The following is a 23,007-nucleotide window of genomic DNA, read 5'->3' on the forward strand; positions in this document are numbered from 1 at the left end:
TGTTTTAGTTCAGGTATCTGTGATTTTGATAGGAAGGTGTAATGTTTGTTTTTCTTCGTTTGTCAAGAATTTGAGGTGTTTATTTTTGAGATGTGTTTGGATTTCTGGCATTTTCTTTGTAAATGATTGCTCGTCAAGGCGTCATGGACACATTCCACACTTTAGTATGGAGGGCAAAACGAACCATTATTAACCTAGTTTAACCACATACAGTTACCAGATACATCTGCATCACTGTGCACTTGCTAATAGTTTATTTGCTTTGAGTAACTGTACTGTACTAGACCCTCCATCATGTCATGGATAATTTGTGTTTCATGAGGGAGGGGTAAAGCACCGCAATCCTGCCAGGTCACCTTGGACAGAGGTATCTGCTTATAATAATAATAATAATAATAATAATAATAATAATAATAATAATAATGGTGTGAAGGTAATAAAAAAAGAAAAGCAGAAAAAAGAGCAAAAGTGTTCGTGCCAGTTTTCAGCATGTATAACAGGCAATGCACCACTACACATCAGGTGCAGTAATACGTTTACGCTTCAACTAGGCTGAAGTTTAAAAAGTAACAAACTGAAATAACATTGTTAGTACGTTTTTTATTTACTAAGCTCACAAGCTAAAATTTAGTCATCAGGTTTCAGCTAGACAAACCATAAAGATAGGCGCCAAACAACTCCCACCCTTAAAACCAACGTTAAGGTGGGAATTGTAGTTATTTTTGTTCCTCCAACAACACTCAATCTGTGAATAAAAACTACAACTCCCGAAATTGTGTGTGCGCAGACTGCCAGTAATGATGGGTGGTGCTCGCCACACGGCTGTCACCGCTGGTATGGAGAGTCATCGTGGGGGGTGTTTGGGAGGATTGTGGGTTCGGCGGCAGTAAAACACCGCGCGATCGGCATAATGCCTCTTAAATAATCTGTCCACAACTGTGACTTCCCAGCGATTCACACAGGGTTGCGCTTCAGGCTTGTTGTCGGTGCGCTGATATTAGCATCCTTTCCGGTGTCTGCCTGCGCTCCAAGCGAACCAGCGTGTTGAGGATGCATCGGCTGCGGGTCCTGTCGGGTCGCGTTCTGGCGCAGAGCCGCCTGGACGTGCAGACGGTCAGGTTTAAAACGCAGGGCTCGGTTCAGCAGCCCGGCTCCAAGAGGTTCAGCACCGCTGAGGCCACCGCGGAGCCGGCAGAGAACGGGAATGCGCTGAGTAGCGCGAGTGCGGCAAGGGAGCGCAGTCTAACTATGGAGACCCTGAACCCGAACGTGAAGGCGGTGGAGTACGCAGTGCGGGGCCCTATCGTCCTCAAAGCCGTGGAAATCGAGAAGGGCTTACAGCAGGTAACTGACGCCTTTACCGCTCCGCTCCCGTTTGTTTTACTAAACCTGGCTGGTCGGTTCAGCTTCGCGTCACCCGCGTGTTCGTAGATCTCCTGTCGGGGTGAGAGGTGTGTCACACACTGTGATCTTTTGGAGCTACAGTGTGTTTTCATGTTTCATGTCGGACATCCTCTGTATTCGGTGTTTCCGATTTATTGTGTTTTTGCACTGTTTGCTGTGTTTGTATCGATACTATGGGGCGGGGCGGGGCGGGACGGGGCGTTTTACCGATACACACTGACTCACGGCATCAGACAAGGCGTTTCTCGTTGGTGTTGCATCAGCCGCCGGTGCCAAGTGCCGGAGCGGATGCTGCGGCTCGCGCGCGGCTCTCCCATTGGCCCAGCAGAAGGTGTTGTCCTCGCGTCTATCAGCACGTGGCCCTTCGGTCGCGCCTGCAAAGGAAACCTTAAGTTAACCATAGCTATTATCTCTAACAGCCGTACTTTAGAACCCGAAGCCCTTCATAGACACTCGCAACGATGTGTTTCGTGTTCTCGTGTTTCCTGCCAAAAGTAACACGAAGCCTTTACGCCATTTAAATTAAAACATTACCCAATAATTTTACTTAATTTACAGCTGATAAATATCTCACCAATGCATTTCTTCTTGTTTCATTCACAACAATGTAACTTTTTATAATGTTGTTTATAATGTAAGAGCCATTATTAAATTTCTTAACTGAGTAATACAAGAAAATGTGGTGAGTAAGCCATTATGGTGGGTGTAAGACATTCATGAAACTAGTGACGCGGGACAACGGGGCCTGTATTACTTCATTCCGCAGTCAATCTGGTACCCGTCCAGAGCTGGAGGAGTGAAAGAAAAGAGGTTTACAGATGCAGGGTTCGAGAACAAAGCCGTCGACTGAGTCAGGAGACGTGGGTCAGACGACCTTAAATCACTTGGTTTCTAAATAGCCGTGTGCAGAAAGAGGAACAGCTCTTGTACCTGAGGCACAGCTCCCTCTGAGCTGGAGAACTAACAGCATTTACCACATTTGGGAGCTGTGAACGTTGCAGTACAGTTGTTTCTGTAAATAACCCTGAAACAGGTGTGGACCCTGCATCTGACATGATCCCGGCTGGTGCAATGCCCTCCCCCAACCACTCCCTGGTAGATGGTATACTGTACCCTTGACCCCAGGGAGGTTTCACTTCATCGTGTCTGAAGCAAATGTCTTTTCCATATGGTAGAATAGTTGGCAAGACCTTCAGCGTCTCCTTGACGACGAATGAGTACAGAGAACATCGGCGGCGTTATGGAGCGTAAAGAGGGGTCGAGGAGGCGGCTCTCCCACGTATGCATTGTCTTGTTCAGCGAGAGCAGCAAACCAGGTGTGCAGGTGTTGAGAGATTTGAATTTAAAATTCTCTGCAGGGTTAAAATGAGTACAAATGTTTAAAAAAAAAAAAACAAAAAAAATCAGTTTAGAGAAAAGCGGGTATCAGTCACCTCACTTTGGTTCCCCTGTATCCCCCCCAGTAGAGAGTTTAAAATGCCTTGAAATGAATTTGTCTTCTCGTGACCCTGTTGGGTGTTTGAAGGGCTTTTGCCTTCGGAATGAAGCAGAAGTCAACATGTTAGTGACGGCCACACACGTGTGAAAGAGATGACGCCAAGACTTTAACAGAAACATCGCTTTGTCTTTCAGGGGATGAAGCGGCCCTTTGAGGAGGTCATCAAGGCCAACATTGGGGATGCTCACGCTATGGGCCAGCAGCCAATCACCTTCCTCCGGCAGGTAGGTGCCGGGTTTGCGAGGCGTCGTATCACAAGTTTGCAATGTCACACTCCAGGATCAGCAGTCTCTCTTCATGGTCTTGTCTACTTGACTTAACTTTCAGTGGATGTGCAAGGAGTTCGGTGGAAGACCTTATTTTTATCAAGAAATGTCTGACATCAGCAGAGACTGTGACTCACCTCTATTGCAACAGCTGTATCAATTACTGAAGCATATTGATGCGCGCGTTGAGAAAAACAAATTTGTTCTAAGGAAGGCATCTGGCAGCCTCCTCACGCAGCTATTTTTATCTGGTAAACATCTCGATTAACTTACCGAAGTCTGACCTACCTCTCAGTCAGACCAGTTGGCTGGACTCCACTTCTCCTGTGTAAGAGATATAGGCTGACCTCATCTAACTGTCAGTGGCTGCTGGTTTCCTGGCAACGGAAAGGGGGTTAAGCTTCAATGAATGTAACATCTTTGCCGAAGTTTGCCTATGCAGTGTAAGATGTACTGGGAAGGATTGAAGAGTGGCCTGCAAGTGTCTGGTCCAATTCTAATTCAGACCCCTCTGGGGCACAGCATTGGCTGTATATCATTCTCAACTCCGTATTCTGTTTCCATGGAGTTCTGGGTTGCTTAGCACTGGAAAGCCCACGCTGGCTGTTAGTGGCTGGAGGTGTGTGCGCATCCGGACCTTGATCATCAAGTCTCGCTCAGACCCCTCAAATTGTCCGAGGCCTTCTCCTGAACCCATGAGATTGGCTGGATGAGGGCTCTGTGTTCCTCTCTTAGTATGTGTTCCTTTCTCTTCTGTGCCTAGGTTGTGGCCCTCTGCACATGTCCAGAGCTGCTGGAGAGTCCCGCCTTCCCGGAAGATGCTAAAATACGAGCTCGGCGCATCCTGCAGGGCTGTGGGGGGAAGAGCCTCGGTGTGTGCGTGTGTGTGTGTGCGTGTGTGTGTGTGACACTAATAGAAAGAGAGAGAGGTTTTGTGTTTAGAACTTGGCCACAATCTCGCTTTTCATTTCTTTTCTATGCAAATACTCCTTACCCAGAGTGACATGTGCAGTGCTATGAAAAACTATTTGCCTCCTTTCCAGTTTTCTTTTTGCAGCTTTTTGACCTTAAATTAGATTACTCTTTTTCTCTTCTAGCAGTAGTGTTTTGCTGCCTAAAGAAAGTAATATGTTCCTGGAAAAACCTTTCATAGGGTGATCTCATAAATCGAAGCCGTAATTACAATTAATAATTAAAATTTCTGTTTCTGAGTCCAAAACTGACACCTATTTCTGCTAAATTATCAGCAGATCCCAATGAAATGGGCAGTTATTTACTGAAAATAACTGTCCATTAGTTATTATAACACAACAAGGCAGATTTCCTTCATTATTTACTCTATTGTACTGTATAACAGTCTGCCTGCGTTTGTCAGCTCCGTACCAATTATGCACTGTACATTTAACAGTGTGTGTTTCTAGAGACATGGTTTTCAGTCAGATTAGTCACTAAATATCCCACAGTGTATGAATCTATGTGTCATGTTTAAGCTGCTAAAAACTGTCTGACCCTGTCACTACACCCTTGTGGGGCGTGATACAATAAACACTAAATAAAATAATGCTACACATTTATAAAATGTAATATCTTAAAGAAGAAACTGTAAAAACAGCGATATGAACGATACAGTTAGATGTAAATAACTCCCAATCATGGGTGTGGTAAATTGCCCCTTCAGTCAGTAACTGGTTGCACCACTTGTAGCTACAGTAACTGCAGCTAAATGGTTCCTGTAGCTGTAGACCAGTCTTGCATAACTTTGGAAGAATTCTGCTCCCTTCTACATGCAGAGCTGTATGTTAGTTTTACGTTTTACAACAAAAAATACCAGTGTTTCCGCAAGCAGTTCAGGTGAGACACTGCTCAACATGGGGCGATGCTGTGAGGGGTGCACATTTCAACACGTGATTCCATGTAGATGATGTCCCAGTGTCACCTGTGTGGCCCTGCATGGAACATGATATTTTAGTGAGTTCTGCGTTGTCCTGTGTCCACCTGTGTTAATCTGCAGGCTCGTATAGCGACAGCCAGGGGGTGGACTGCATCCGGAAGGATATTGCCGCGTACCTGGAGCGCCGGGATCAGGGGGTACCTGCCAACTGGGAGGACATTTACCTCACCACTGGAGCCAGCGATGGCATTATGGTATGTCCATGTCAGGAATCCCAGGATGCAGTAGTGAAGCAGAGGCTGTCCTGCTTCTGAAGGACCACTTGTCAGGTGTACCGTGTTACCACTGCGATGGCACTTGTAGCCTGTGCCGAGTGGAGTCATTCTCACAAGTATGTTGTTTCCACAGAGCATCCTGAAGCTGCTGGTTTCAGGCCAGGGCCTGTCTAGGACCGGGGTTATGATCCCAATTCCGCAGTACCCACTGTACTCGGCGGCCATCTCTGAGCTGGAGGCCGTGCAGGTCAACTACTACCTGGATGAGGAGCACTGCTGGGCGCTGGACGTCAACGAGCTGCGCAGGGCCTACTGGGAGGCCAAGCGCTATTGCAATCCCAAGGTGCTTTGCATCATCAACCCAGGGAACCCCACAGGTATGTATGTGCTCACTGTCGCGGTTGTACTTTTTGGTCTTTCTTTTGCCAGTGCTGTTACTCAAAGTGCAGCTTTACTTGTGTGTGTATAGCTGGTCACTTCAACTCAACAGCTTGACCTTAATAGTAAATATAATAATATAGTCATTTCCCGATAATTCATGGAGTGGGAACCTGTGAAAACCTGAAATACTGCTTTAAGAAAAAAAGACATCTTTGAACATTTTTATTAATTTAGAGCTACACTTAAGTTAAAACAAATTGAAATGCAAAGTGCTTAATTTGCTCAAACTCCTACTCTGCTCTGTTGTTGACCGGTACATCATACAGCGTGTACACGCAGCATCTGTTGTTGATTTTGGACATGCAGGAATGCCAGACGCAAGCTATAAACACTGTAGAAGTAAGTTGTATTAAAGCAACGTCACACTCCTGTTGTGTGTGGTGCTCTTTACAATGACCTGTCAGCTCGGTGGGTAAACACGTACGTAGCAGTTGCGCCAAAACTGCGAGAAATTCCATTAAACATCATGTAAACTGGAAAATGACAGTAGCTTCAGAAAAATGTTGCTGGACACAACAAAGTGCATCAGAAAAGGACTGATTGTGTCGCTGTGTGCACACTTAGTGTTTCATGTAGAGAATGAGGCATTCCTGTAGCCGCTATCTGTGAAAATGTTCACGTTTGATAGAGCTGTTTTCGTGCGGTGAAGCATTCAAACCCTCCAACCTTCAATTACCAAAGTTCTTTAATTCTTTTCAAACCTCGCTATGTCCTCTCTTGCCCTCAAAGTGGGTGGTGGCTGCGATAATGCTGACATCATGAGGGCTCCTCCAATCAGCAGCGTGATGCAGGCTCACACCCCCTACCGCAGGACACACCGCTTCTCGCCTGCGATGGTAAACTCGCATTCTTGGCCGTGCCGCTCAGGATCCCTTCTGGAGTTTTCGGGGTTGAGCATATTTAAAGACGGATCCCTTCGGTTATACCCAGAAGTCAAAGCGCATGAAATGAAACGGAGCTGGAGAACGTGAGACCTAAAGAGTGTCAAAAGCTGCTCTCAGATCTCTAAAGGAAACTGGAGGCGGTGTTTTGTTGGCGCCATTGTTGTTATACAGTGAAAATGTAGTCTTTTGTTGCTGCTCCTGCTCACCAAAGTTGCCGAGTGTACAGGAAGTAATAAAAGGGTAAGTTGATGACTGCTGCCGGAGCCCAGGTGTTGGTTCTGGTTCCGTATTGAAACATGATGCTGTTTGAGCTCGTTGGGAACATGGCAAGGTCCCTGCGTGCAGTTCTTCTGAAAGCTAATTGGTTTTATTCGTGGTGTCATACCAGCCACACGAGTAACCCAGGGACCCTTCCGGAGTGTTCTATCTCTGTGCCCCCATTGCCTCACCATGCCGGCAAAGTTTGCAGTCTAGGTCCAGAGAGCGTGGAATTGATGTTCTCCCCTCTCTCACATTTACATTTATTTACTTAAGGCACTTTTTTTCCTCTCTTCCCTGCCTGAACCACGCAGGTCAGGTGCAGAGCAGGAAGTGCATCGAAGATGTCCTGCACTTCGCCTACGAGGAGAAGCTCTTTGTCATGTCTGATGAGGTACCAAATTACCCTGAAAACCCTGTAGTACTATGATATTTTTTTGTGGTGGTGTTGTGTTCCAGTGTTGGTGGCAAATCCAGGTTCTTTGGAGACCCAATGATGAGCGCAACCACTTGCAGTCAAGAAATACTTATTGCATGGTTCTTCTTCTTTACACTCTCTTGTTACTATAACTGTAACACGCACACGTCCTACACCCCCTTTTTATAACCTCGTAGCTACCGTCAGGAGTTTGGCCCTCGTGACCCCCCAGCTTCTGAAACATTCTGCAGGCGCCAGGGACAAAAGAGCACAAAATATTGATCCATGGCCATAGAATAACATTACAAAAACTCATGAATGTGTTTTTTAAGGGTTGCTTGTAGTAAAGTTGTTAGTGAGAATATGAGAAATTATTTCCCTGCATTTCATATGTTCCTGAGAGCTAGGCAGTCCTTTTTGTCCATTCTGGATGATGGATATTTGTAAGTGTCCCCCCCCCCACTGCACACACCACAATGCGGAGTTCAGGTGTGCCTTATAGAGGACATTCTGTGCCTTTGTTTTTTTTGGGTCTCAGGAGGACCGGGCTCATCGCACAGTGAAGTCTGAACATGAACTCAATGGACGGCCAAGTGTTTGCTATGTCATTAAGTGCTGAGTGACACAAATTGTGTGTGGTGCTTCTGTTAAGCCCAGAGAAATTCACGTTTTCCCACTGAAAGGTGATTACTGCTTTGTTACCGTGTTACTTTCCTGTGTTGACAGGTATACCAGGACAACGTCTACTCCCCCGACTGCCAGTTCCACTCCTTTAAGAAGGTCTTGTACGAGATGGGGCCCGAGTACTTTGACAGTGTGGAGCTCACCTCCTTCCACTCCACCTCCAAGGGCTACACAGGAGAGTGAGTGTCCCAGTGCATTTTTCTGGCGGGGAGGGGCTTTGATCAGCAGACATAGAGTAGAACTCATTGACAAGAGCAGGATCTCCAAGGACTTGAGCAGGTTACCTTCTGGTCACAAGAGTAAATCTTCATCACACTTGTATAGGCCCTGTTTTCTAATTCCCAGTCCTTACCACTAATGGCCTGTTTTCAGTATAAGGAGAATGCTTGACAATCGCCCGCATAAATCAGAAATTAATTTCCATGATGGTTATGTCTGACAAGCAGGCGATTGTGGCTCTGTTTTGGTCACTTATGCACGGTTGTCAGTCTTCATGCTGGAGGCATAGCTTGCAAATTTAATGTACAGCTTCTGCAGACAAATTGCAACTGAGAGGCGGAGTTAGTGACCGTTTCCCATCTCCTCTGCTCCAGGTGTGGCTTCCGTGGGGGCTACATGGAGGTCATCAACATGGCAGCTGAGGTGAAAGCCCAGCTGGTGAAGCTGCTGTCGGTGCGACTCTGCCCACCCGTCTCCGGACAGGCAGCCATGGACGTCGTGGTCAACCCACCACAGCAAGGGGAGCCCTCCTACCCACAGTTCCTCAAGGCAAGTCATTTGGCAGCAAAGGGGGTGGAGTTTGCAAGCAGGAGGGCAGCATTCTCCTGGCATCGCGTACTTTGCTTCACAGGACAGTCACCTCGAACCTTGTCGCTGCTCTTTGCTGCTACTCATCTTTCTTTGAATACTGTATATCTTCTGAGCAGGCCGATCTGAATGATATGTATCCGAAACACGTCTGGGTTCTTAATCCATCTGCTCAGAAGTGAACGCAATAGTCGAACCCGTGTCATGCTCCTGTTCTAGGAGAAGATGCTGGTACTGAGTGCCCTGGCTGAGAAGGCCAAGATGACGGAGGAGATCCTCAACAAGGTTCCCGGCATCAAATGTAACCCTGTGCAGGGAGCTATGTACGCCTTCCCACGTATCTTCATCCCGCCCCAAGCCATCGAGGAGGCCAAGGTCTGACCCCTCCCCACCCACCTAGGGGCCCGAATCGCCCCACACAAATGACCATGGTGTGTCTGCTGTATCTGGGGCCCACGTCCTACTGCTCTGGGTTTTAGTTTTTCTGCACGTTCATGCACATGGTGGTTACATAGACACAGCAGTCCTCTTTGTTGCCATGGTGATGTATGATGCCAATTGGGTGGGTGGGCTCTCTTCCAGGCTCTGGGGATGCCACCGGATATGCTGTACTGCCTGCGCCTCCTGGAGGAAACGGGGATCTGCATCGTTCCGGGCAGCGGGTTTGGTCAGAAGGAGGGAACCTACCACTTCAGGTGCGTCCGTTGCATGCTGCCCAACTGTTGGTGCTCAGAGGGGTGCCAAACCCCAGTATTTTTTATTACTTCTATCTGGCTACACTCTAATATTTAATATATAATGTGCTGTAATGTGCTCACGATTTTGCTGACTTTTTGGGACCGTCACTCCCCAGAATGACCATCCTCCCACCTACAGAGAAGCTGAAGGTTCTCCTTGAGAAGCTCTCTGCCTTCCATATCAAGTTTCTGGAGGAGTACGCTGCACTACAAGAACCTTCCAGATGAACATTCCCACGTTGGTCGACGGGGGACATACCGGAGCAGCCCGGGTTCAACCCAGTTAGAATTCTTATTGCAGTTATGAAAGGGATGTAGTGTTTATTTTTTCTGCGCCTGTAGCTTGGAGTGTTGAGATTAGGGTTCAGGTTTTGGGGGGGTGTTTTGTGCCTTGGGTTTTTAGGCAGGGGTGCATACGGGGTGAAACAGATACGAAATGTAACAATTGTGCATGATGTGAACACTAAAGCGATGCACAGAAAACTGGTTGTTTCTTGGGGTGGGGCCGTTCTGGGGAACATGAAAATCAATCCTTTCACTTTGTGTTTTATAGCACCCCCCCCAGCTCTCCAGCAAAGTTCATTGTGTATAATTCATAAGTCAAGTCTTGAATCTGTTCCGTCTCCTCCGTTCTTGTTTTTCAAGGGACGCAAAGAGGTGTGGACAGTCCAGGTTGTGAGGTTACACCGCAGTGGGATGCAGAAAATACCTCGTTTTTACGGTGCCAAAAATTATTTCTGAAACAAAACATCGCTGCGCTAGTAAACAAAGTGGACATCTGGTGACGATAAATTGAAAGATTTGTGAAACGTAGCGCCCCCCTATGTCAGCAATAAATAATTACAGGTCTCATTTATGCTAAAATTGTGTTTATTACTGATTTGAATGTTTTGAAAAAGAAAGTGATATTATGTCATGACAGATGAAGAATTGAATGTTTCTGAAGTGCCCACCTGTAGTCAGTGGCATTTCACTTACTGTTAAGGTGGAAAGAATGGAATCCTTCTTATAGTGTTTGTGAGGCACTTAAACACTTAGCAGTTGCGCATATTTTTTTTTTTTTTTTTCCCCTGACCAAGCAAAACCAGCCAATTGGTCACATAAATGTACATTTCATTAGATTTTTAGATAACTCCTAACCCTAAAAAACGTGCCACTTTGTTAACCAGTGCGCCACCTTCTCTCCAGCAACTGAGGCACTGCACGGAAGCCAGTTTCCCTAAGGCCGGTCCCGTTTCCATGGCAACCTCACTAAATGGCATTATCCTGGCCAGTGTCTGGAGCTGTGCAGCGGCCCTCAGGTTCTTGAAGTGCAGCATCCGTGTGTGTTGTGTTGCACACATCACGCGTGATTGCTGTCCCCTCACATACGGTGTGGGTGAGAATGCCAAACGTGAAGAGCACCTACTTGGACGAGCGGCACGGTACAGGACTCCGAGAGGCAGCACAATCTTGTTAAGCTAGAAGTTGCTGTTTGGGACTGAAGGTCTTGACCACTTCCTATACCGGGGCTGCATTAGCGCTAATGCAGCAAACTGGGGGCGTCGCATAATGCTCAGCGCCCGGAAGAGTGCCGATTCTCCACTCTGTGCAATATGTTGTGTGTCTGGGTTTTTAACTGTTCTAACTATCGGAACGGAGACGTCTGAGCGTGTCGACAGTCGCTCCGTGCAAAGAGTTTGCGTCGCTTCCCAAACCCATCTTTGTTTTGCCATCTAGGTTCTGGTGCCTTTGTTTGTGGCGAAGCAGCTCTTTGCACCAACCGACTGAACATTTATGAAATTATGACAAATGTGTTTTATCATGTGTACTAAAAATTTATGTGTCTGCAACGCTGTCATTTTTGTACTAATGCATAATCACTCATGTAACACTCCTCGGGGCGATTTTGGGAATAATGAGAAATGGCGATCCAAGACAACGGCTTTTCACAAGGCACAAGTTGAGGTACTCTGAGTGAGTTGAATGTTGGCTGTCAGTTCCATCTCAAGCAGCATTTTCTGAGACAGGATTTTCAAGATTTTTGTCACTTTAACAATCCTGCAATCCTTAGTCTCTCCAAACCAGAGAGCTGCTTGTCAACTGTTTGGACAGAGGACAGCTGCTCTGCATGTTGGTCCCTGCGGTGTGCAGTACAAACCATCAAACGCTGTAAGGGTTCACTGACAAATGATGCATTAAATTCTTTGGAAAGGTACTTTGGGAATGCAGACCTGCCTCACAGTGTTCCGACACGAAGTCGACATAATGAAAGACTTGGTTGGATACATTTGCCTTTTCGGGGTTATGCTTTCTTATAGATGTTTAAATTTTTTGCATACATTTCCATTAAAACTTTCTGTCATAGAAATGAGCGCTGAGAGTTCTTTGTGTCTTAATTAATATGCTCTTTATTAGTGGCCAATGTTTTATTATGAGTTGCTTTTCTTCAACTGACACTTAAGAGCAACTTGCATTATTTGTTCGTTCATACAGCTGGACAGTCCTGTCATCAATTCGGGGTTAAGGGCCTTCATTTTGGGAGTTATGAAAAATTACAAAGCTAGCAGTTTCTTAAAGGATCTAGGGCGGTGACATGGTACAGTGCTGCAACAGGGGTGGGAAATGAACCAACAACCTTCATGGCATAAGTCCAGCTGGTTATTTGCTGCTCTGATTGTGTGAAAACTCGCTGGTCGCAGCGCATGAGCTGGAGTGAGGAAGAACACGCATGGTAGAGCAGGCTGCACCACTGCGCTGTATTTTGCAAAATTAAAAACCTGCGCTGCGAGATCACCGCACTCCTTGCCTTTCAATCGTGTACAAATTTGTTTATGGTTTCTCTCTAATTCACTCTGAATAATATTGTATATACACTGATCCCTGTTCAGTGTGTGGAGCGCATGGCATGTTCTTCCTTTGGTTTCCTCCCACAGTCCAAAAAACATGAAATTCAGGTGTATCGATGACACTAGCTTATCTTTAGCATCTGAATGGGTGAGTGACTCACTCTGTTTTTGTGTGTGTGTGTGTGTGTGGCTATCCTGCAATGGACTGGCATCCTGTCCAGTGTGTCCTCTCCCCGTGTTGTTCCCAATGGTTCCAGGATAGGCTCTGGATCACCGTGACCCTGCTCAGGACAAGTGGTTTTTGAAATTGGATGAACAGATAATACTGTGAATAAATTTAATTTCCCTGCTGTAGGTATGACTGACACATCAGGTCACAATGAGCTCTAAAGGAGTCAATCCTGTCTGGTCTCTTTTTGTTGTGCAAAACCATGTCATCCCACATGACCTCATTCAGTGAACATGTGAAACAAAGGATTGTGCATAACCAGACAGCTGAAGGCATAATGGTTAAGGGAACTGAAATGCGCAGGTTTCAACCCTCTGCTGTAGAGTCCTTTCTCATGGAACTTACCTTAAACTGATGCAGTAAAATGATCCTGCTGTATGGGTAAATCACTAAGTCACTGAAGAAAACCATCTGCTATGCAAATATGTATAAACTTGGAATTTTTTTTCCCTCACATCCTATAGTGTGAACTGGTTAGATGCTGATCCTGTTAGTCTTGACCGAACACATTTTCAAAGGGAAGCTCTATGACACCCAACTAAAAATGCTCTGAAATGTTCACAGGCCATTGGAAAGTACACGTGCATGTGCACACACCATAACAATTTAACTAAATCTCTTAATTATTCCAATCAATCAGGCCAGGAAATAGCTGACAGCTGGAGGCCATGCCCTTTTAAACATGGTCTTGGGAAAGCTTACCTTGGTGTGCGTGCGTGCGTGCAGTGGGTAGCAATGCCTCCAAAGAAGGTGAAGAAAAACAATCAGCAGTCAAGTGGCGAACAGGATGGTCAGCTGAGTACAGAGCAGCGAGACCAAAAGAGGAAGCTGTTCATGCAACAGTTTGAGAAAGAAGGTAGGATAGCCTCTACTGCACTTGCACCCTATGCTTCTTGGGGTGGGGAACAAACAGTGAGGTTTTCCCCTAAACCCTTGAGTCTGCATGAAGGTCCTCCTCCTTCCCTTGAACAGCCCAGGAGCGGATCCGTGAGATGGAGGCAAAGATGGAGCAGACACTGGCCACTCTAGAGCGAGTGTTCAGGGTGGAGCTGATGAAGATTCCCCCTGCTATCCGAAATACCCTGATAAAGGACTTACTTAAGGGTAAATGCTGATGCACTAAAGGGGAAGGTCTCTGAGGGATATGTGATGGATTTTAGCTTCCTTTCATCCTTCCAGAGGATGATGTTCCAGTTGGGGAGGTCACCATTGCCATGAAGGTAGGTTTGTAGGCTGGGTGTGAGTCCTTCTTTCTTGATGAATTTATGTGGTATAGCACCCACTGTTGGTCTCCTCTCTTGTATTGTAGGCTGAATCTCCAGAGATTCCCTTGACAAGGAAACTGAGTAGGAAAGGTGCTTCAACTTGAATTGGGTCCCTCTTTCAAAGAGAAGTTGCCCCTATTGCCTAAGTAATACCCTACTGTTTTGTTGGAAATACTCAGTGGAAGGAAGTCTGGGAAAGCCATTTTACATAGTAACTTCCTCCAAATAAGGAAGTGGAATTTCCCAGAAAAACCACTAGCTTTCAGCTGGGTGGAGAAGAAGAACTTTAACTTTTTTTTTTTTTTTTTTTTTTTTTTTTTTTTTTTTTCTCCCTGTTTAAGATCTGTTCATAGAAACACCTGTGTAGATTCATAATCACCTTACTTCTATTTAATATTCTGTTTCATTGTCATGAACTTGACATCAAGTGATACTTAAACTTCTTGCACAACATTACATTCATAAAAGTAACTCTAGCAATAATAAATGCCACTTTGTTTCACATGGCAATGTGAAGCAGCAAACTCTTGAACTCAAGTAACTTTCAAGGGTGGTAAAGTACACATTGTACACTTCCTATATGATCTGGTTTAGTTGCCCATTTTAGTTTTGTCCTGATACGCATGCATCACAAGAACTGTATCACCGTTCTCCCCACCCCATCAGCCCGCTCGAGCCAGGTGGGGGCATCAGTTCCAAGGCTGCAAAGGACACTGTCGGCGAATGGCAAAAAGCCCATGAGGGAGGCATCCAAGGTAATGGCACACTTCTAGTTTCTCAGTTTAGAACCACTCTGTTTCTGACCCAGGATGTGCCTTTCTCCCCCCCATCAGAGTATCCCCAAGACCAGATCGCTTATAAGCACGTCAAACGCAGTAAAAACTCTCAGGTAAGGAGATCTAGCCACTTGGAGTCACACAGGGTTTTCAGATCAGTGCTTACAATCGCACAGGGTACTTTGGGTTACTGTACTGTCACTTGTTCCCTGTTCTAGGGTGGCCTCAACCACCAAGAGAACACAAACGCATGTTGCCAAAGTCAACAAGCAGATGACTGCATCTGCCAGCCAGGCCGGGTTCGAATCCCCCATTTCTTTAAGCTCATTAGGTGCGCATCCCTGGTTAATCCCCACATCTCTTACCGTTTGCTTTAGAAGCACTAGCTCCGCTGGACTGCGGTCGCTGGATGCAGATGGGATGAATACCTCCCCTTTAATGGCGACAGCCACCGTATCAACATCTCGTGGAGAGGTAACATCAGTCTGAGCACCTGCCCTTCAGTTGAATCCTACATGGCAACTGACCACTAAGCTCCAAATGTGTAGACTCTCTTCCTGACCGATGACCTGAAGGACCACATCGATGTGACTATGCTGGATGATGCAGCGATTCTACAGATAGAGCAGCTCCGGGTAAACCTGTCCGACCACACAGGAGCGGTAGAAACATCTGGTAGGTCCGCCTTGTACTTCCATTAACTACTTTTGCTTTTCTTTCCCAGAAACTGATGGACTACTTGTGCAAGAAGGTCAGACAAAATCAATGACTACTGGCCACACAGCTAGTCATGCTTTTGTATTTATTGTAACAAATTCTAATAAAGAGATTTTAAGTACTCCTGCAGTTTTACTAGTGACTCCTCCTGTAGTTCCGAGAGGACAGCACTTGTTCTAAAATTCTCCAATAAAAACGCACCACTTGGCTTCATCTGAACTGAGATTCATCATTCCTGCATAATAGGATTATGCAGTGAACACTCCTGTTGTATTATAGTTTACTGATAACCTCCCTCCAATGTGATCAGTGAACCATACTGACTTATTATGGGAGGCCAGGCTTGACAAAACCTGTCATATTCCATGACATCCTTGGGTGCTGATGTATCAGTATCACCCTTTGTCTAAAGGGCTTCTAACTACTAGGAAGTGCTTTGACTTTTCAGGTGGTTCCTCTTGCTGCTGCTGGGTTACCTTATGGTCATGGTCAACCTCCTCTGTAAACACCCTGTGAGGTGGAGCCTGTGTAGTAAGGGGAGAACTGCTCCTTCAGTCTCCCTGGTCCAAGTTGATGCACATCAATTGGGCAAGATGAACAAAGAGGCTCTTTCTAGACTTTTAACTGACTTTTCTGGAACATGGGGGTGGAGCAGAGTAAGCATGAGCTGTAGTTACCTTCCATGCTACTAGAGGGCAGTAAGGAGCATACAACTCCAGTGGTGTAAAGAACTAACTCCCCTAGTATTCACAGCTTGCCTCAAGCACATGTTAAACAGGAGCCATTTTAAACTGGCTTGATTCTTTTTGAAAGAATCATGCAGTATTTTTCTATAGCTACAACCACTTAACACCCTTGCCTTTAAACAGAGGGACAGTTGTAACTTTGAGGGAGACCACATTCAGAATCTGATAAACCAATGACTAAACTGCAACCATTCCACAAGCATTGCTTGTACAGCAGGATAGGCTTATGGGGAAAAAAAATCAGAACTCCTACCTGCACAAGGCTCAATGTAAGTTCATTTCAATTTGTGTGACAGCAAGTTCAAAAATCAATGGCTGTACAACATTAGTGTGAAATCTGGTAAGGTGCAGTATTTTCCCCTATTCAGCACTTAAGCCTTATATTAGAAGCACATCCAAGGAAAAATCAGTGATGGGTTCATTAGAATGGAATGAGACAACACATTGTTTCATATTTTATTTTAACCAGTAAGGTATAGTTCAGTGCACAAGCCACTGTTTTCTAACATGCACCTGGCTCATGTACAGGCTGTGATATTTCTACTTTAATCACACACAGCTTGTGACTGCAACCAAAGTTATTTTACACACTGACCCTCCCCCTCCTGAAAATTTAAAATAAAGGCAAATGTAAAAATCTACAAAGTGGTAAAAATAAAGCACAGACACAAGTAGAAACCTAAACGGTGACAGAACTCATTCCATGTTGTCAGGAGTGGGGAGGCACAAGCTGAGCCCAGACCGCAGGCTAAGAACTGGTGCTTTCTGGCTTTTTCATCTCAAATTGCTATGACAACCCAAATGGAGAAACAGTTACATGAACAGGAAAAGCACCCTTTGCCTGAAAGAGCCCCAGAAGGAATGAGGGTATGTGACCTGGGCCTTGGATGAAAAGGAGAACAACGTTTGTTTGGGGGAATGTGTCAGAGGGGGGGAGTTTATGGTGAATCCAAACCAGATCAAATACAAACACTCTGTGCAACTTGATTCCAGCTCTTGGGCACAATTTTAGGACTACTGGTGAGCGCACTGCACGCCGGGCCCGTGGTGCCCGCTTTCCTCATCGGAGCTGTCGTTGTAGGCCTCACGCCGGTGGCCTCCAGCTGAGCTCTGGCTCATGTCGTAATCCAGCAGATCCACCTCCTCCACATCGCCCGAGATGATCGGCTCCTCCGCTCGCATAGGCAGCAGGTCCTCCAGTTCCTGGAACGAGCCGCAACAAGATGTTTACAACACATTTGGAAACTGGAAACTGAAACCTTCAAGTGACAAAGTATCTCTAGTGACTAAAAGGGTACCAGTTCTAGTTCTGTGAGGATGCCACTCATGCTCATCTAAAGTAAAACAATGAATACACACTCAGGACACCATACACAAAAATGAGATTATCCACATCTAACTAAACTGATCCATAGCGGACACAGTAAACTCCTGTCATCTCCACACAAACCTATTGCTCATATAAGTGTTTACTCATTATGTGATATCACCCCCTTAGGCAAATTCCTGTTGTGAGGGAGGGGGGGGGGGATTTGAATTTCCATTAATTATGCAGAGAGAAGTGCAGCAGACAAAAATTTTTATGCATGACACCACCAGCATTTACATATTCAGCTGATGTTTTACTTCAAAAAGGTCTTAGTGTTAGACTACATGCAATGATTTATCCATTTGTACAACAATTTTATTGGTGCAATTTAGGGTAAATACCTTGCTCAAGGGTACTCCAGCAGAAAGTAAGATTTGAAGCAGCAACCTCCCTATTCAAAGGCAGCAGCTCTACCTACCATGCTACCCCACAACATTTCACATTTGGAAAAAATATTTCTATTGTACATTATAGCATATTAATATAATTTGTGATTTTCATAAATGTAACATCTTAAACATGGTCAAAATACCAGCCGCAGACCATGCAGAGCTTTACTCCCCTAGAAGCAGAAAACTAGTGCCTTTTTTAGTCTCTTACAATGTTTTGGAGAAACCAATTTTTCCTGGTTATCTTGTGTTTTAAACTGTGCAGTCCCTGCTTCTGAATTCAAAATCCATAGTTACCAGAAAACTTCCAGGTCTTAAATGCTACTTTTTACTCATTTTAAACTGAGGTTTGGAACCTGGGGAAGCAATACTGCACCCCTTCAGGCAAGTGTGGTGTTGGTGAACTAAACAGGAGTACTGTAAACAGAATAAAGTTTTAATGTTAACTTTTCATAAGGCTTTCTGCATCCTTGCATTAGCCTGAAAGGTGCACCGCAACTGTGCTGCCTATGGAGTGACTTGGGGGGGTGATGTGTAGTATGGTATAATGGCTTTATTAATCACTTCTATGGCTGCACTTTTGTATCGTTATACAATGGAATCAAAGCTGTGCATCAAATTAATTGCTCCCGTTTCAGAAATGACGAGATCAAAGATAACTGGTGTCCTTAGGTCGATGCTTTTCCCAACTTTTGTGAAAGTTACTGCACAGCAAGCAAAAATTTCACAGTACTGATAATGAGTTGTATGAAAAAGGGTATGTATTTTCATATTACATAGTAGCGGTTTCTTGTTGTCTGGGACTTTGATAAATCAGGGCTGACTTACAAAGACACACTAACATTGCTGAAGATAAAACCAAATAAATTGAAAGAGGTACCTGCAAATTGCAATACAGATTTGCTCTCCATTATACTTACAGCAAGCTTCTCTGAGCTTATCCAGTTGTTGTCTGGGAAATTCACCTCGAATTTAACATACAAGTCACCCTTCTCGAAAGGGTTGCGGTATTGTGGCATTCCTTCACCCCGGACCATCCTGACTGAGCCTACGGAAAATGAGAGGGGGTTTCTCAGTCACAATCTGCCTCCTCACACTACTATCACATTACAGGGGCAGAAAATATCCACACATGCGTACCTGGTTCAATGACCTTTCCAGCAGGGTACTTCACCACAATTTGTCTGCCGTCCAAGTGCTTCATCGTGAACTGAAATCCACACAGGGCTTCCACCAAGCCGATCTTGTGGGTCATGTAAAGGTCATTGCCGTCCCTTCTGAACGTCTGCAGACCAAAGATAGGCGATTTACCAAACGACAACACACACTGATGTCTGAGCTGAACACTCAGTGCTGTGATGGCAAACTCCCTTCGACACAGGTTCCTTTGAATGCTCTGTATAGCTGCAGTGGTGGAGGTTTGACGTGTCAGACCGAATTTAACTTTCGGTCATGACCCAAGGGGCTAATCATTAAATGAGTGGTTATGAACAGATGCATAAACGTGGTTTATTAAAATAGTAATTCCTTCATTTTAAGCTACTGCATTAAGTGAAGTTATGGAACAAAACTGGCAAGAGACCTAAACTCTGCTCATACTGCAGCTTTTACTGTCATCTACTCACTCAAAATCAAACCAAGTTCTACCAGGATGTTTACTTAGGTAAGAGACATTCTGGGAAGCTGCTACTACATGAGGACAAGGAAACAGAGTTTCTCAGAGCACACATTGGGTTATAAGGAGCTGTGGACAAATGCGGTGGATTGGACTGCAAGGAACGGTTCAAGATTAGTGTGTCACATCCCAGAGGCTTTTAGATGGCACCACAAACTGGTTCATGTCCCCAGGGGACAAAGGAGGGGCAATTCAGTGTTCTAGAATACAAAGTAGAATAGGACTGTCAGAGAACCCCAGCGCCAAAGACAACCACTTTGACGTTGTTTTGACATTACCGGAAACCTCTCTTCTGTAACAGAAGGCAAAGTTAATGAGTAGAATGGATTGGTCACTCAAGAATTTTAATATTGCCTTCATACAACCAGCCACAGATAAGATTTACAACTGCAAGTTTGGTGTTCTTTGGGCAGAAGCTTCTAGATTTTTTTTTTTTTTTTGGGGGACCATTGTGACAAATTTTTGGTCAAAGCACAAACCCAGTTCTGAATCCTGTGAAATTTACCTCATGCTCCTTCTCCTGTAGGACGAGAACAATATCTCCAGGCTCCACTCCAGGGGCTTGATCTGCCTCTCCCCCAAAGGTGATCTTCTGCCCGTGCTTCATACCCTTGTCTATATGGACCTCCAGGATCTTCACCTCCTTGACCACCTTCTTGCCCTCACACTTCTTGCAGCGGTCTTTCTCATTAATGACCTCACCTGTGAGGTGCATACTCAGTTACAACAGGAACCAGGGAGATGAAACAGATGTCTCACCACTCAATATTCCCTCAAAAGCAGTTATATCTACAGGATGGAAAAATATCCAAACGTGGGAGGAAGCATTCCTGGTGGTTGACCTTACCTTCCCCATTACAATCGGTACAGACGGACTGCATCTGCTGCACCATTCCGGGGGCCAACTGTCGGATCATGACGCGCATGCCACGCCCCCTACAAGTCGTGCACTTCTGAACTGCTCCTGTCTTTCCACCAAGCCTGAGGAGCAAGAACAACGGAGTCTTAGAAGGAACTCCTGTCATAATAGTTTTAGTTCCACATTTCAAAACAATAATGGCAGCTGCACTCCCAAATTCTCAAAAACACAACCAGCTCCAGTTACTGGAGACTGATACTCATGAAGCCCATTTTAGTGCCAATGTGAGGAAAAGGACTGAAAAGGAATGCGTGTTTTTTTCCTACTTACCCATTACATGAACTACAAAGAACGTTTTTGCTTAATTGTAATTTGGTTGTTTTTCCGTTGTACAGGTCTTCAAGGGACACTCTGCAGAAAGCAAAAGATGTTCAAGAAATGGAAAAGAGCACAAAAAGGGAAAACTTCTCATTTTGGTCATGGGAAATTTTAGAGCAACTGGAAAAAGTCATTGGAACTTCAAACTCTCTTGGGATCAGGGCACCATAAAACATTGACCCAACGTGCAGAAAGAACAAGTCTGCTTTCCTCCAAGGAAGTTTTGTCAGTGCCAATGTCAGTGCCATCACATCAACAAGACATGAAATTCACATGCCAGGAGCTGTTCCAGAATGAACTGCACTCAACTGAAACACACATGCAGAAGTGGAGCATGGTGGGCAAGAAGGTAACCCACACTGAGATTTGACACCCTCCCGCCCCCCAGTTGCCAGCAAGGGATGAAACAATACATATCAATAGCAGCTCACTTCAGGGGGTGCACCATGTCCTCGCCCCTCCTCCTTCCACCATTCCTGCTCCTCCCCTGGCCACCCATAAACCCGAAGAGTCCGCCGCCAAAGATGTGGGAAAAGATATCGTCCATGCCGCTGCCCCCGCAGCCGCCTTCTCGTAGCCCCTGCTCTCCATAGCGGTCGTACAGCTCCTTCTTTTCCGGGTTGGTCAGCACCTCGTAGGCAAAGCTGATCTCTTTGAACTGAATGTCAAGAGGAACACCGGATTAGGTCCGCAATTCCTTACGCTTAGGTCAAGAGCCGAAAGTCGTTCAGATGTCCTCCCGACAAGAGATCAGCAAATCGACCACTCACCTTGTCTCCAGCATTGGGGTTCTTGTCTGGATGGTACTCTTTTGCTAGCTTACGATATGCCTGAAATTTAAAGGAAAAAAAAAAGTCAACTTTCTGCATGAAGCTGTAAAGTTTCATAACCACTTCTTAACCTGACCTAGCAAACTGTACACTCCTGTACATCACACAAGGGGCAGCAGGTGGTGTAAGACTGACTGTATACAGCTACTGCTTTTTTTTTTTTTTTAACTGGCAGTAACAGTGCATTTTTAAAACATTGCAAACTTTTCTTCAAAATGTTTCTCATTTTTGAGAAAGACCTGTTAAATATATAATGTAAGTAATGTCAGTGTATCCATACTGAACCCTGATCGCCGGCTGGGGTACCTGTCTCAGTAACCTGGACTTCACCAACGGCCACTCACTGAGTCACTGTGTGCCTTTACTTACCTCGTCATCGGTTCGCGCATTTAATTACATATTAGAAAGTTTAAAGAGGCGTACGATGAACACCAGCAGTCTTTTGATTCGAGTCTTTTAATATGGGCACGTTGGTTTAAATTAGATTTTCCTCAAACTGACAAACACAGGAGGTAAACAACCGCTCTCACTTCGACCCAAAAGACGCAGAGAGGCCGGCAACCTGCTAACAGCCGCTCCTAGCCCGGCGCCCAGCAGGCGGCTAAGAGCGGCTCCATCCCTGTGAAAACGGGGTCGCCGGGGAGCGTTTCGGCCGTCGAGGCCTACGGATGGCGCAGCAGCAGCAGCCCAGAACTTGGTGTGTTTTCGACGGATCACTTTGGAACAAATACCCGGTCACACGGCGGAGCTAGCTGCATGCTAACGAGAAGCTAACAGAATGCTAACGACGGGACCGCAAAAGGCTAGCGAGCTGCTAACGAGAAGCTAGCGTGTTGCTAAGGGGGTGCTAGCGAGAAGCTAACGAGACGACGTGCTACCGTTTCGCCGGTCCGACTGTAGACCGAGTCAATACCACGCGGTCGCGCCGCGGATACAAACAAGAAACCTGAGCGAGGATCATGAAGGTTTTTTAGTAACCCGGATTGAGTGACTCCTTGCGGGCCGCTTCGCTGTTCTTTTTCATGATCTGGGCCTCGGAGTCGGAGGCATTGCGCAGCCCCCTAGGCCGCATCTCCTAATCCTTGCCCCCGGAGCCCCAACACGGCGCCTGTGGGCCCCCCGTGCGCCGCTGAACAGAAAAACGGGCCCTCGGCAAACTTCACCTTCTTCAGCTCGTTCTCGGAGGCGGAGGGGGAGACCCCCAGGATGTCGTACAGCTTAGTATCCGCGACGTTCGACATATCGGTGCTCGGAAAAGGACCTTCGAGGGGGAAAGCGGAGCAGAGAAAGAGGAGCCGGTCGGAAACGTCCCACGCACAGCGTCCACTTTAACCTGCGCGTTACGTCAACGTGCAGCGCGTCCTACGTTGCGCACCCTCCTTC

At 45.8% G+C, this 23,007-nt stretch overlaps 3 protein-coding genes across 5 annotated transcripts; 2 read left to right on the top strand and 1 right to left on the bottom strand.

The window, feature by feature from the left end:
* Positions 1 to 813: 813 nt before the first annotated feature.
* On the top strand, positions 814 to 11,898 carry gpt2 (glutamic pyruvate transaminase (alanine aminotransferase) 2). Of its 2 annotated transcripts, none has more exons than XM_018758187.2 (11): positions 814 to 1,344; positions 3,037 to 3,126; positions 3,932 to 4,040; positions 5,180 to 5,313; positions 5,468 to 5,711; positions 7,232 to 7,311; positions 8,062 to 8,198; positions 8,613 to 8,787; positions 9,046 to 9,201; positions 9,409 to 9,521; positions 9,680 to 11,898. In XM_018758187.2, the coding sequence occupies exons 1-11, from the start codon at positions 1,051 to 1,053 to the stop codon at positions 9,789 to 9,791; spliced, it is 1,644 nt and encodes a 547-aa protein (XP_018613703.1). In that variant the 5' UTR covers positions 814 to 1,050; the 3' UTR covers positions 9,792 to 11,898. The 2 variants fall into 2 exon arrangements, with proteins under 2 accessions (XP_018613703.1, XP_018613705.1); XM_018758189.2 differs by lacking the exon at positions 814 to 1,344 and adding an exon at positions 1,743 to 2,720.
* Positions 11,899 to 13,351: 1,453 nt separating this feature from the next.
* Positions 13,352 to 15,499, top strand: cdca9 (cell division cycle associated 9). 2 transcript variants are annotated; one of them, XM_018758143.2, is made up of 10 exons: positions 13,352 to 13,476; positions 13,593 to 13,724; positions 13,800 to 13,840; positions 13,930 to 13,975; positions 14,552 to 14,640; positions 14,719 to 14,774; positions 14,880 to 14,960; positions 15,039 to 15,135; positions 15,210 to 15,296; positions 15,386 to 15,499. In XM_018758143.2, the coding sequence occupies exons 1-10, from the start codon at positions 13,356 to 13,358 to the stop codon at positions 15,428 to 15,430; spliced, it is 795 nt and encodes a 264-aa protein (XP_018613659.2). In that variant the 5' UTR covers positions 13,352 to 13,355; the 3' UTR covers positions 15,431 to 15,499. The 2 variants fall into 2 exon arrangements, with proteins under 2 accessions (XP_018613659.2, XP_018613660.2); XM_018758144.2 differs by having other exon boundaries at positions 15,042 to 15,135; positions 15,386 to 15,483.
* Positions 15,500 to 16,568: 1,069 nt separating this feature from the next.
* On the bottom strand, positions 16,569 to 23,007 carry dnaja2a (DnaJ heat shock protein family (Hsp40) member A2a). Its single transcript, XM_018757964.2, has 9 exons — positions 22,788 to 23,007; positions 21,565 to 21,624; positions 21,226 to 21,452; positions 20,747 to 20,827; positions 20,405 to 20,538; positions 20,063 to 20,259; positions 19,023 to 19,167; positions 18,803 to 18,930; positions 16,569 to 17,327 (listed from the first exon to the last, which is right to left on the bottom strand). Exons 1-9 carry the CDS (start codon positions 22,863 to 22,865, stop codon positions 17,139 to 17,141), a joined length of 1,239 nt encoding a protein of 412 aa, XP_018613480.1. The 5' UTR covers positions 22,866 to 23,007; the 3' UTR covers positions 16,569 to 17,138.

The sequence above is a fragment of the Scleropages formosus genome, chromosome 1 (genome assembly GCF_900964775.1).
Source record: "Scleropages formosus chromosome 1, fSclFor1.1, whole genome shotgun sequence".
NCBI classification, from domain to species: Eukaryota; Metazoa; Chordata; class Actinopteri; order Osteoglossiformes; family Osteoglossidae; genus Scleropages; species Scleropages formosus.

Excerpts from the sequence above, each read along its gene's own strand:
- gpt2 (XM_018758187.2), top strand. The coding sequence starts at position 1,051 with ATGCATCGGCTGCGGGTCCTGTCGGGTCGCGTTCTGGCGCAGAGCCGC. Across the intron at positions 7,312-8,061 it reads TCTTTGTCATGTCTGATGAG|GTATACCAGGACAACGTCTA; the intron begins GTACCAAATTAC and ends CTGTGTTGACAG. Across the intron at positions 9,202-9,408 it reads AAGCCATCGAGGAGGCCAAG|GCTCTGGGGATGCCACCGGA; the intron begins GTCTGACCCCTC and ends GCTCTCTTCCAG.
- cdca9 (XM_018758143.2), top strand. The coding sequence starts at position 13,356 with ATGCCTCCAAAGAAGGTGAAGAAAAACAATCAGCAGTCAAGTGGCGAA. Across the intron at positions 13,477-13,592 it reads GCAACAGTTTGAGAAAGAAG|CCCAGGAGCGGATCCGTGAG; the intron begins GTAGGATAGCCT and ends TCCCTTGAACAG. Across the intron at positions 14,961-15,038 it reads GCATCTGCCAGCCAGGCCGG|AAGCACTAGCTCCGCTGGAC; the intron begins GTTCGAATCCCC and ends CGTTTGCTTTAG.
- dnaja2a (XM_018757964.2), bottom strand. The coding sequence starts at position 22,865 with ATGTCGAACGTCGCGGATACTAAGCTGTACGACATCCTGGGGGTCTCC. Across the intron at positions 21,453-21,564 it reads ACCCCAATGCTGGAGACAAG|TTCAAAGAGATCAGCTTTGC; the intron begins GTGAGTGGTCGA and ends CTTGACATTCAG. Across the intron at positions 19,168-20,062 it reads TACAGGAGAAGGAGCATGAG|ACGTTCAGAAGGGACGGCAA; the intron begins GTAAATTTCACA and ends TTTGGTCTGCAG.